The sequence below is a fragment of the Telopea speciosissima genome, chromosome 11 (assembly GCF_018873765.1).
Source record: "Telopea speciosissima isolate NSW1024214 ecotype Mountain lineage chromosome 11, Tspe_v1, whole genome shotgun sequence".
Taxonomy (NCBI): Eukaryota; Viridiplantae; Streptophyta; class Magnoliopsida; order Proteales; family Proteaceae; genus Telopea; species Telopea speciosissima.
In genome coordinates, this window is record NC_057926.1 from 2,116,470 (window position 1) to 2,130,114 (window position 13,645).

The window sequence follows — 13,645 nt, forward strand, 5'->3', positions numbered from 1 at the left end:
TCTGGTATCAGGAAGAATTATGAACAAGCGAACTTCCTCTTCAAAGCTTGTCTTTTACGACCTGCACGGTGATGGTGCTAAAGTCCAAGTCATGGTGGATGCAAGGTATGTAATTGTGCTTGTAATTTTTGCAAGGGGAAAAGAACGCTACCTGGTTGCGTGTGGGGACTATTAGATGTTCCTATTGTTACCAGCAAGTAAGATCTATTCATAGTTGGTCAGTCCCCTATGGTGTGGCTCCTGCGCCTAGATACAAGGCCACGCAAAATAACTGCCACACCCCCATGGAAAGGCGGAAATCCTTGAGGGTGCAGCGGTCATTTCGGGTGGCGTTGTGTCTAGGCGCAAAACATGCAACCCCACCCCACCCCCCCTCCCCCCCAAAAAAGAAGAAAATAATCCATGCTTCTTAGAATCCTCATGATAAAAACCCGTCAATATGAATTCTGGCCAGGAGCTCAACAACGTAGTTGGCAGATCTGGGCTGAACTTGAAATCTCTCCTAAACATTAGTTAGTTATTCGTTATGTCGCACTTGCATGGCAGAGTGCTCCTCAAGTACCTGTGGATGATGAATTGATGCATTTAATAACAATAGAAGAATGCATTCAGGTCTGAAATCCCAAGTCGTAATTTAAGGATTTGATTAGTGGTCGTAATTGACAATAATGACATATTGTGTCTTGTTCTGAATCTGGGCCTTTTGAACTATGCTGAATTATAGGCTACTTTACTAGACTGGTTTTTATTGAGTCTACCTTCTCTATACACATTTTGAGATCGATTGAAATTTCATTTGATTTTAAGCAAAGCGGGTTTTATCTTTTTTGGTCTGTTCTACCAAGTTCTTTAGGAAGTTTATTTATTTGTTTTTGTGGTTTACCTCTCTCCTGCATCTTGTCTGTGTGGTTAAAGCTTTCAAAAAGAATTACCCTGCTATCTGCTGGAATAATTTCAGACCATACTCTGCCAGGGTATCCGATTTCCTGAAATGCAGTCGGCTGATTCTTTCTATCAAACTGAATGAGGCAGGGTTGGTGGTCACAATTTAACCTGTGGGTTGGGTGGGTTCAAACAGGCATGGCTTAATGCGTTTTATCATATAAATAATATCTTGTATATCAAGGCCATGTAAATTTACTTATAATACAAATGTTGTTGTAGTGGGAGTGCATCTGTTAAAAATTGTTAGAGATGGATTAAATGTCAATTCTCACCATCAACATTTTGTATGGTATATATTATAATAGTTTCCCCCCCCCCCCTTCTTGGACAATCTAGTAAGCGGGTTACTTTGCAATGGGAAATGTGAATATCGGTTTGACTGGATGAAACATTGAAACCTTCACTATGTGCTACTTTTCAAAGATAGCATATTGTAGTTGGTTGGTCCATCATAATTGTGATCCATCTAATTTCGACACAGTTTTTTTAACTCTTGAAGCTTGAAGGCTTAAAAATACTTCATATTAAAGCTGATTTGGGAGTAGCTCCGACAGAAGTTAGAATGGGGGAGGGGAAAGGAAGAAAGAGAATCCAGGAAGGAAATCAGAATTGAAGGGGGAAAAGAGGAGAAACCGTGAGAAGAAGAAGAAGAAGAAGAAGGGGGGGGGGGGAAGAGAAGAGTGCACACACACAGCAAACTCAATTCATTCTCATTAATCTGTTCATCATTCCTTGTCTTCCTTCTCAAAATACAGTCTTTTAAAACTCAAAATCAAAAAGAAAGAAGAAAATAACTCCCTAACAACTACTTCTACAGCAATAACTGCCCCCTAATAACTAATTCTACAGTAATAGCTGCCAATTAACTCTAAAAATAAAAGATAAAACATAAATAAACTAAATGCAGGGCTGGTAGGGCTTGGGCTTGAGCCTAAGATGGTATCCCTTGGAGTATTTAATTGGGCCTGGGCTAGGCTAGTAGGAGCAGCCCCCAAATGTCCTGCATCATGATATGCTATGAGAAAGTCGTTTTGAGGTGGCATGGCCATGTTCAATGGAGACCTTTAGATGTGCCATTATGGGGGAGTGATTTGATTCAGATTGAAGGAACTAAAAGAGCCAGGGGGACCTAAAAAGGCTAAAATGACCCTAGGAGAAGTGAGGAAACACATGCATGGCTTAGCCCTTGTATCAAGTATGGCCTTGAATACCACTGATTGGAGGGTAAGGATCTATGTAGCCAACCTCATTTTGTTGGGATAAGGCTCAGTTGTTGTATTATTGAAGCAGGTAGGTTAGAATTGGATGACTAAGGCTCTCTTTGGTTTAATTTTGAGAAATATTTATGGGATCATAAATTGAATTACAGTGTTTGGTATGATATTTACACCTTATTTCAGTGAAATTGACATCAATTTAACCAGAAATAGTGAAATAGCTGAGGAGCTGTTTCAATCTATTTCGCGCTCCACTTTAATGAGCACGTTGTGTAGAATGGCTCCTATATGGGTACCCTGGTAATTTCCCTTAAAAAATCCCTAACAATGGAAACACTCACCATTTGAACAATGCATTGCAAAGGAGGAAGAAGATGAAGTCTGCTACCTCTGCCTCACCCCTTTTCCTGCTCCACCGTTTTCTGCAACCTCTGCCCCACCCTCCCCTCTTGTTCACCCGACTATCTGCAGAAAGCCATGGACGACGAGGGAGTAGAATAGAGGAAGAGGGTATCAGGTTCAGCTTCCACTCTTGTTCTCCGAAGAGGGTTTCAGGTTCAGCTTCCCTTCTCTCTTTCTGTTTCCTTCTTTAGTCTCTGTCTCTGTTTACTCCTTTTCTGACACTAAATCTTTTCTAGGCAACTGATTTTTGTGTCTGCACTCTCCCTGTCTCTTGGTCCTTTTCCCTATTCCATTCTTTCATTGATTTGGGATTAGACAAGAGAGGTCCCTGAAATTCTTCCTTGTGACTCTGTCGTTCTCTGATCAAGTATTGTGAAATTGATCCTAAACACCTTTTTTGGGGTTCCTTTCAATTCACGTGCTACTTGTGAGGTCATCTATTTTGATTGTTTCAATTAAATTTCCATTTCTTCATCATGCCCACTGAAACATCCTCTCAATTTAGTGGGCGAGCCTTGGCGTAATGGTTAAGTTGCGCTATTGCAACATGTTGGTTGAGGGTTACAACTTGTAATCAACCTCTCCTGCGAAGCAAGGGTAAGCCTGCATACATTTGCCCCTCCCAGACCTTGCACTAGTTGGAGCCTCATGCAATGGGACCCTCTTTTTTTTTATTTTTTATTCTCATCATGCCTACTAAATACTGGATCCTTTCTCTGTTGGGAAGTTCTCAAATTCCTGTCACTATTCTTCCATTACACCACATGCAAGCTCGAGTTTGGATTTGGCAAGAAGCATTTGAGTTTCCATTTTAGGAGATAGCTTTGGTTTCAGGTACTCAAGACTTCAGTTGGACCATGTGATTCTTGCTGCTCTAGTTTATATGCTATGGCAGATTGTAAAGATGACGATCATGTCATTGCAACGGCACAACACATTGTAAGGGCATTAGGGATAAATAGGAAGTTGACTGATGATGTGAAGAAAATTCTGGACGAGCTTGGCTCTCGATTGTCCACCATGACACTGCTGTTGGCAAACAGGAGAGGGGAGATAAATGAGATTGAAAAATGACTCGACTCTGTTCAGGAGAAGATTGCTAGTTGGGACTTGGGAGTCTGATCAGTTGATATGGGACTCCATTCCAGGAGAAGCTTCTGAGTATATTCAAGCTGTAGAGGAAATCCGAAGATTGAGGGAAAGCGTGGAGGCTTTATCTTTGAACAAAGATGAAGAAATGAAGCTTCTTAACCGGGCTCACAGTGTTCTTCAAATGGGAATGGGTAAGCATGAGGAAGGGCTAAGTCACATTCTTGTGCAGAATAGGCAACCATTTGAGTCTGACTATAAGCCTTTTTGTTGCTGTGAAGCAGATTTTGTGGATGTAGAATCAGCCATCTAAGTTGAAGATGACTCGAAATGACTCGCTTTGAAGAGTGTACTTCCAAAGGCTTGGAGGAATTCATCATAGATTCTGTCCATCCAGATGTCACTGTAATGTAAGACTAGAATACTAGTCCGAAATAACCCACAAAACCAAATTAGAAACAAGGGCAGAATTAGAAGGCTAGAGTTTCAAACCAAACCAGCCCATGGAAATGCAACCAAACTTGGATTGATTGAAGCTTGTATGGAGGGAAAGCAGTGCTGAAAGTTTCAATTGATTCTGATGGTTGAGTTGGAAGTTATGGTAGCAACACCAAAATAGAAACTGAAATTCTGCAGGCCAAACCAGCCACCAGTTGGGGCTGAGTTTGGATCGAGTTTAGGGCTTATTGAGGGAAGGTTTTGCTGCAATTTTGGTGAGGTTCCGATGGATGGAAGTGAAGTTATGAAGGTGGAATGAAAATAGAAGGTTTGTAAATATGGAGGATTCTAGCCAATGGAATGGGGTAGAAGTGGGGATTGAATGGAGGGGATGAAGGTTTGGTGTTGTGCTTCAAAACCCAGCAGGGTTTGATGGAGGAATATAGAGATATCAAACTCAGATGTTGCAACAGGAATTCAAGTCCAAGAACCACAGCAGTCTGCACTTGGATGAGGGAGACAGTAGCAGCAACAGCCTTGGTTGTTGGTGTGGTTGCAGCCTTCGAAAGGGAACTCCAGTACTTGAAGTAATTCAGCAACAGTAGCAGCACAAGGGAATATCGATTGGAGATGGATAGAATGGGGAAGAAGAAAATTAGAAGGTATGGAGGCGGATAGGTGGATTAGGCTCTCTCAGCCGGGCTCCTACAGCCCTTCAAGTCACAACCAATTGGACATGAGAATATTCATTGCGTTCAAGCAAAATTTCATTCATCAACTAAATCGTTGGTTGGGGGGCCTCAAGGGCATTACATATTTATGGGCAGCTATGATTGCCTTACAAGTAAGAGAAAATTAGAATCTTGCAAGAAAAGGTAACAAACTAAAATTAGAAACTTCTAAATAAAAGCTAAGTCTACTTTCTAAATCTGGAATTGGAAACTAAAGAGCTAAGGTTGCTTAATAGACAACCACAAAATATCTAAGAGAATAATTCTAAAAATAGAAACTAAACTAAACTCCTAATTCCCCCACACACATACAAAATTGAGTCTTCTAATAAAGTCTTCACATGATCTGGTCTTAGGCCCCACAAGAACTTCTAGTAGCATTCACACCAAGGCAAAATAAGGGGCTGTGACACTACGTGAACAGTGTTTTGGCCTCTTTTTCTTCATGTTTTGTCCTACATCAGCCTCATATGCATTTCAAGTTTAATGGTCACATCAAAATAAGGTCAAGAGTATTGATAGACTCACATTAGCATCCGAAAAGATGTCGTGGATGAGTGCCTATTCATTCTTGAAGTTGAGAAACTGAGTATCGAAGATGTGCTAAGGATGGAGTGGAGTAGCTTGAATTTCATGATCAAGAAATGGATCCGAGCGGTGAAGATCTTTATGCGTGTTTACCTTGCTAGTGAGAACAGCTTTGCGACTAGATACTAGGGGAGTTTGCATCATTTAATTCGGTTTGTTTTGTTGAGGTACCAAAGGGTTCTATATTGCAACTTTTGAATTTTGGTTTTTCATTCTACTTGTTCTTGTCTAGTTTGCAGAAATAGAGTAATAGAGGAAACCTGAGAAGACGTCGTAGCACAACATGCCTTTCTAATTGTTCTGTAGATGAAGAAGAACACAAATGAATCAATTATCAAAATTAAAGTTACCAAATGAATTTCTTATTAATGAAATTGTTTCAATAGATGCAACCAAACAATTTAAATTTCTTGACCCAAAACTTCGGCGGGGTTTCTTTTTGCCTTGCGGGTGGGTCTGTTTTCGGGGTCCCTTGGTGACCGGGGGGGGGAATGGGAATAAATATAATGAAATACAAGGAGTCCCCACCTAGGATTAGGGCCTACACATGTTTCCATATGGTCTGGTCAGAGTCTAGGTAAGGGGTCAGGTTACGAGAGTGTGAAAGTGTTAACATCCATCTCGCCCAGTTGAACTTGTCTTTCTACTAGATGTTAAGGTTTGAACATTCTCCTAGATAACTCATCATATACCAACTTGCGAGGCTAATAGATAGTTAAATATCATGCACTAACTACATTAAATAAAATTAAACACTATTTAATGTAGCTCTAAATTGGAGAATGATCTTATTAGAGGCCAAGCAACAGGATCTTAAAGGGGGCTGCTGGTTCGAATGGGCAGAATTAGGGTTAGGATTAGGGATTTGAGCTAGGGTTTTATTTAGTAATGATGTGCAGGTCAAAAGGAAGCTAATGGGATAGGTTTTGAATAGGTTCAAACAAAAAATTAAAATTCTGGAATTTTAGGGTTAGGGTTTCGGGTTTTAGGTTTTAGAAAATAGGTTGAATTTAGGGTTTGTAGTTGGAGATTGGAGTAGGGGTTGTGGTCGAGTGTCAGAGGAGCTAGGGGGAAGGTTCGGTTGCAGCAGGGGGGGTTTCTGATGGCTGGTCATGCCTAAACAGGAATTTAGGGTTTTTTGATTTATGGGGGATGAGGGGATTTTAGGGTTTTGAACTAAGGATGGGGGCAGCAGTCTGGATCGAGTGTAGGGGGTATTAAGGAGAGGCTAAGGTGCAATTTTGAAGGAATTCTAATGGAGGACTGAAGCTGGACAGGCTCTAGATGAATTAGGGTTTATGGAATTCAAACCAAAACTAAAGAGGAAGGATTGGAGGATTAGAAGAAGAAATTGGGTGTCTAACTTATTGGAGATTCCACTGGCAGCAAGCTTCGACTGGTTGAAGGATAGAACCACCTTCAGATAAGGATCGTCCTGGCCGTCACGCCGCAAGGAGTCACAGGAGATCCACTTGCCCTTATTCCTAGATAGAACCACAAGGCAAACACTCCAAGGAGCAACAATAGTAGCCATGGGTAGCAACAAATTCTATTTTTTTTAATTCAAATAATCTGTGGGGGAGCCTCCCACGATTTGTTTTATTTATAATAGAAGGCCTAAGGCCAAATCTCATTACAACTTAACCTCTTACCACATAAATCGTGGAAGGGTGGGACTAAAATAGAAACAACTTAAAACTTTTAAAAGAAAGGACTCTATTACCCCTACTAACTTAAAATAAAAGAATCTAACTTAAAACAACTGATTTAAAAGAAGATTCCCTACTAGCCAATTGGATTTAAGAACCTATTAGCCAATAGGAGCACTTCACTTAAATTAGACCAATTGAACCAATTGGATGCAACCAATTTAAACCGGTTCAATTTAAAAACAGAAAAAATAAACTAAGTATGGAAAATACTAGCAAAGTAAACCTAATCTATGACTCCCTAATTAAGCCCTAATTTCAGAACTTCTTCTTCTTCCTACTTGGAGCTGCATCACTATATCTATAGTATTTTTTACACTAAAACAAACTACTTTAACGGTGTACATTGTGCTAAAAACAAAGGGCTGAAGAAATGTATACTTGAAATCAAACTCAACAAGACAAAATTGAGAAGAGTTGTCTTTTCCACACGAGCAAAGCGAGAAGTATCTCTCGGCTCAGGTGGAGACTAACAAACGTTTTGTTTCTCTCTGATGAAGGATTTTGGTTCTTTGGAACCTTGAGAAAAATGGGGTTTTGAGGTATAGAATGTGGAATCGGGTCACTTGGAATGCGGACAGGAACACTAGCGTGAATCTTGAGGTGGGTGTTTGGCAGAATGTCAAGGTGGGTTGTTAGGGGACTCACACACTCTCATAAGGTGAAAAATAAGGCTTGGAGCACACTTCTGAGCTTAATTGTCGTCTCTTCATCAAGGGAAGGGTGCCTTCTATCTATAGAGGTCCCTAGCAATTCCACGGATTTGCGGAGTGTACAATGTCCAAGTGCTGAGCGGCAGGACCTAGCCCATGGCTCTGCGGACACCTCTCCTGTCTCCAGCATGGCCACAGGGTCCAAGATGAGGTTTTTTTGGGGGGTTTTTTAGGTGTTTCGTCCTTTATCCTCCGTAACAAAAGACCGCTGTGGTTTGGGAAGGTTTAGCCCATGGCTCCGCGAACACCTCTTGCGGCTCCAGCATGGCCATAGGGTTAAAAATGAGGATTTTTTGGGGTTTCTTAGGTATTTGTCCTTTATACTCCATAACAAAAGACCGATGTGGTCGGGGAAGCGAACAGTATCTCCTACCTCCATCTAATGCAAGACTAGAACTTGAATAGGTCTAATCCTAGGCAGGGATCAAATAGAAAACCCCCGGAGAACCAGAAAGAGATCAATGAGATCCCAAAAAGAACAATGAGATCTCAAATTTGTTGGAGGAGAATGAGATGATCTCAAATTGGTAACCATAAGTGAGCAAGTGAAGTACATAAGAGAATCCTTAAAATCAGTGACCTGTTGTAGCTGCAATTGAAGTTGAATAATCTCTTGAAGAATTAAGTTGAACTCCCCAATAGAAGAAACTGATCAAAACAAGAGAAACTAAAACCGAGCAGCAATTAGCGTTTTGAGAAAACCCTAGATTCTCCTAGATCGATGTTTGTTGCTTTTGCTGATTTGGTTGATGGAGGTGTACCCTGACAGCAATGATCTTGATGTAGTTATCTTCAAGAAATTGATGTTACAATCAGTTGAAAGAAATTACGGAAGGTTTTAGCACTCTTGAACTCAATTCGACTGAAACTAGGGTTTGGAATCAAGAACCGCTCGCTGGAAGGGGATGGGAGAAGGGAATGGCCATCTCACCCTAGGTCTCTCACTTATCCTATCTCAGGATTTCAACATTGCATAAGCAAAATTTTCTATTATTCATTTTCGTGTACAATGCTGGTCTCCTTTTTAAACTTATATAGAAGACTCAAAAATAGACTTACACTAAAAAGGAAAGGCGTAACCCAATCCTTAACTAATAAGTAATCCTAAATTGACTAAGAAAGTGGAATTTAAAGAAAAAAGACTCAAAATAGGACTCTAACTAAACTAATAAAGTAAATCTCGTTTTCCTACTTTCTATCCGTATTTTAGGCTTATTAAATTCACCAATTACAAAATAAACCCTTGGGATCAAAAGCCCAACACCTACATAACCCAACCCAAAGCTTAGTTTCAATAAAATAAGCCCTTTAGGTGACTTAACTGCATCATCATCATTGGTAGAAAGGTCTTTACACGCCAAAACCGGCTCGTTAAACATTATCATTATTAAGGATGTGAGGGTGATATGGTCTTGGTGCACGGGCAAGTCCTTGAGAGAGAGATATGAATGTCAGTCTGTTTCTTGTTATCGTCATCGCCTGGGGGGGTGACAAAACTCAGCGTCTACACATACTAAAGAGAGCCTAAGGAATCAATAATGTAATAATTTATATGTATTATTGGCCATATAAACAGACACATTGGACCCTGTGGAAACAAATAGTTAAATTCGATAGTTGTAAGTCATGTGATCATGACCCTTTTGAGGACATTGAGAATGCTCGGTGCCTTAAATATGCTTCATAATGAAGAGATTTATTAGAGATGAACTTTTTTCCCTCTCGTCTGGATGCAAGTATAAGGATCCATAGTGTTAGGGGATGTTATATTCTTTTGTATGACTAGAGTTGTTATATCACTTGGTTCTCAAATTATTACTTTGATTTCAAATAAGTAGTCATCTCTGAACTGGTTTGTTTGCTCTTGCACAGTAACTCAGATATGGATGAAGCGGAATTTTCTAGATTTCATTCTGGTGTGAAGCGTGGTGATATTGCTGGTGTCTCGGGATTTCCAGGTCAGTAGGTTACAGTTGTCATCCTTAAAGTTTCTTTCGAACACCTCTAGAAGAGTAGAATGTAGTGTCTCGTCATTGTTATCCCCTAATTCTCTTGTACAGCTTCTTAATGATAATAGATATTTACCTCTCACTGACATTTATAATAGAAAAGGGAATAGAAGAACAGCAGTTCCCTGGATCCCAGCTGAATCTTGAAAGCTCAAGTTACATCTCAAGTGTATGCCACAAACACTAGATCCACGAGAGCTGATCTGGTTCCCTGTTTCATAAAAGACGTTCAATTGCTTGGTTTATAGTTTATACTAGAGAGGAAAGTGATTGAGAAACACTTTCTCCCATTTGGAGATGAGTTTACTAATACGATCACTATTTGGGCTGACGTGGTACCTTTTAGCAAAAAGGGATTGCCATGGGCTGATCACTGGCAGATCCACTTTTGAGATCTTACAAGTTATAAAACTTGAAGTTGGATGAGAAGTTTCGAAGTTGTCAAATACATGATTTGGGTAATATTTTTCCATGTATACTAGGCCTGGCAAAGTGATAAATGAAATATATAGGATTGAAGAGTGTGCATTGTAGAAACTAGGTTTAGAATGTGTAAATTTTGTAGGTTACTGATGGCGTTAGAATTTGAATAAGAACTTAAGAAGGTTGAGGAGTGGTGTGGAAAAGTTAGGATTGAAGAGAACTGGAGTTTAGGTGAGGTTTGTGAAAGGGTGTCAGAAGGTTTGTGTACAAGTAATGCAGCAGCTATCTGTTTGTTGGAGAAAACCAAACCGATTTGGTGGCCCATGTGCAAAAGGGGCTTTATTAAAGCCTAAATAAGTTGGGGGCTGGGTTTTTAGTCGGTGTTAATTGTAATAGGCTTAGCTATAACTACAAGGCCCAGATGTGGGGGTCCAAAAGGAGAAAATTTAGATAATTTTTATGTTATGGAAGTACTTTTAAAATCTTTTTTAATTTAACATTGTTAGGATTATAGGCTTTACCCGAGTCATTCCTTGTAAAGAAAGTTGGTCTGGTGTGTCTTTTTAAGTAGTAGGGGATGATATTGATTTAGGCTGTTCAGAGTCAGTGTTAGGATACAAGAATTGAGTCATTGTTCCTATATATAACTTTCCTTGTAACTACGAAATTAAGTCTTATGCACCAATCTGACTTTTTAATTTGAATTTATAAGATCAATATAACATAAAAAAATTTGTTATTGTCTGAATTACTTAAGGATTTAGGGTCTTTTTGGTATCATTTTTCATTTTTCATGTGTTTGGTATAATTTTTGAAACTTGTTTTTATTTAAAATAAATGAAAACACCCCCAAAATCATTATGGACTCAAGAGTCTATTATGGATTATGGGCAGAATTGTTTTTTCCTCATTTTTGCGCTGTTTAATGAAGCACATGCTCATATGACTATGGTATTGAGGGTAAAATGGACATTTGCTATTGATTTTAGAAAAGCCCCCTTTCTTCTTCTTCTTCGGTCTTGAGAGTGATTGATATGTGAATAGTTGTAGTTTCAAGCTCAGGTGGAGGAGACGAGCTTGCGGATGATGACAGAAGCCCTGGAATGCCCGTCGATGGAGACACTGTATGTGAGTTTGGGGACGAGGGTGAGGATATTAGGATCGGGAGGAGATCTTTGTTCTGGAGAATCGGAACGTTGAGAAAAAGAGAGAAGAGGGACTTACCTCTGGACTACGACTGAGATCTGCCCACAGCAACCAGAAGCAGCGTCGGTGTAGCCGTTTTCATGGCTTAAGTGGGTGAATGGAGTTGCGGCAACTGTTGTTGTTACAAATTCATTCAATTCAGGCTCACCAGTCAAAACGTCAGTCAAAAGGAACAAAGAACTGATACAATCAAGAAGAAGATCGATCCAGGTGATTAACGAAAGAGTTACAAACCAAATCAGAACATCTATGAGGTGAAAATAAAAATAAAAGAGGAGAAAGATAAAGAGGCGAACATATAAAATCCTAACTTGAGAGTTGAGGAGGAGTTTGATGGGGTTCGATATCTGATTTAGGGCATGTTGAAGAAGAATAAGAAGATATCTGACCTACTGGCTTTGTGTTGATTTGGGGGAATTTCTTCATCTTACAGTTTTGTGTTGATTTGGAAAAGAAGATGAGTGATGGGGGAATTTCTTCACCTACCACTAAAAATTGTTTACACAACCACTTTCCAAACGATTTCTCATTCTATACTCTGATATATCTAATATTTATAAAAAAGCTTTTTATTAATGTTTTTTTTAATGGGCCATAAACAAAACAAAAAATGATACCAAAAAGATCCTTATGGGGCCCATTTTCATGATAAGGAGTGATTCTTTTTAAATCCTATAAATCTAAACACGACATAATGCTATAATTAGAAAGAAAATTACAGAAGTAGCTCCACAGCTTAAAAACATATCTAAAATTGTGCCCTCCTATTTGACCCTAGATTTGGGGCTCATATCTAAGCCCATTACAACTAATAATCCAGCCCCCATATCGTGTTGGTTTAACTTTCACACATAGCTTGTCGGTCAAGAAAGCTTAAACCAAAGATGCAGCTATTTTAGGTAGGGTTGTGGTAATGAAGTACAACTACTGTACAATCCCAAAAAACCCAGGGAGTGCTAATAGCTAATAATGACCAAAAACCAAAAAAGGGCACACCTTTGTTCTTCTTCACTGGATAGAGAGATCAAGTTCTTTATTAGACAGTTGGACCCGGTACTGCATATGTGGAGGAACATAATGTGCCATTTTGGATGATGCTCCTGCATCTGGCATTATCAGAGTTTGTCTATTTTGCATGTTCCTTTTGATGTAGCTCGAAGCATGAAGAAGAAAAGGGCCAAAACACTGTTCACGTGAACAATATGTACTGTTTATGTGAACAGTGGTGTGGGGCCCAATGCCAGCTTGCGTTGGTTGGAAGAAAGATGCTGCCAAGATATCTATAGTTTGTTTTTTTAGGTAGTTTCTATTTTTTCTTTTAGCTTAAATTTTATTTGTCTTTAGTACTTTCTATTTTGGTTATTAGCTAAGCTACATTCGGCTGCAGTTTCTTTGTCTTTTAATGGCTGGATCTTTCTGTGGAACTATGTTTCTATTTCTGAAATTCCTGTCATAACTCGTTATCTAGCCATTAACCTTAGCTGAAAATTTGATGTGTTCATCTACTCAAGGTGTCCACCCTTCAACTGGAAGGATCTTCCCATCCAAGTTGGTTGCTTACTATTTGAGAACCTGGAATTTTTCTGAGTTTTAAAGCCGGCCTCCTATCCTCCCATGCAACTTAGTCTTGGGAGTTCCATCTTCCCTAGGCTTGGCCGCTATTTACTATTGCTGACCTGCAGTTAGAGCATTCCCTGTTACCTTGTTGCTGGGGTTGTGTGTTAAGCCTATTGTTGACAGTGCTTGTGATCCTACCTGGGTTTAGGCTACCTGAGACCTAGCTCTTTATTACCTGTTTGTGTTGAGAGGTTATTTCTTAACCTTTCCAAAGAAGGGCGTGATCTCACTAATCCAAGTTCATTTTGGAAAAATGATGCCCAAAAACAGATTGCCTTGTTCAATTAATTGTCTGATTTACCCTATTCATGTTTGCCACCATATACCATACGGTGGGAAAGCTGTCAAATAACATAAGCTCATTTTAGGAATAGATTGATTCTTTTATGCTTTAACTGTAAAAAACTCCCAAACCTCACCGAAGGTTGGTTTGTGAGATCCACTACGAAACCCAGAAACACCAAAAGCAACAATAGAGACACCATCCTCAGAGGCTCATGCAATGCTTGAACTGAAACCCTCACCCTAATTTGAATTAGTTAATATTATCTCTACTAG

The 13,645-nt window shown here is 39.6% G+C and overlaps 1 protein-coding gene across 3 annotated transcripts in view; it reads left to right on the top strand.

Annotated features, from left to right (window-relative positions):
* Positions 1 to 13,645, top strand: part of LOC122646104 (lysine--tRNA ligase, cytoplasmic) — a 44,892-nt gene that overhangs the window by 15,543 nt on the left and 15,704 nt on the right. For all 3 annotated transcript variants that reach the window (XM_043839585.1, XM_043839586.1, XM_043839584.1), the window contains 2 exons: positions 12 to 105; positions 9,705 to 9,790. In XM_043839585.1, the coding sequence (XP_043695520.1) occupies positions 12 to 105; positions 9,705 to 9,790 (180 nt within the window). The remainder of the gene's footprint in view (positions 1 to 11; positions 106 to 9,704; positions 9,791 to 13,645) is intronic.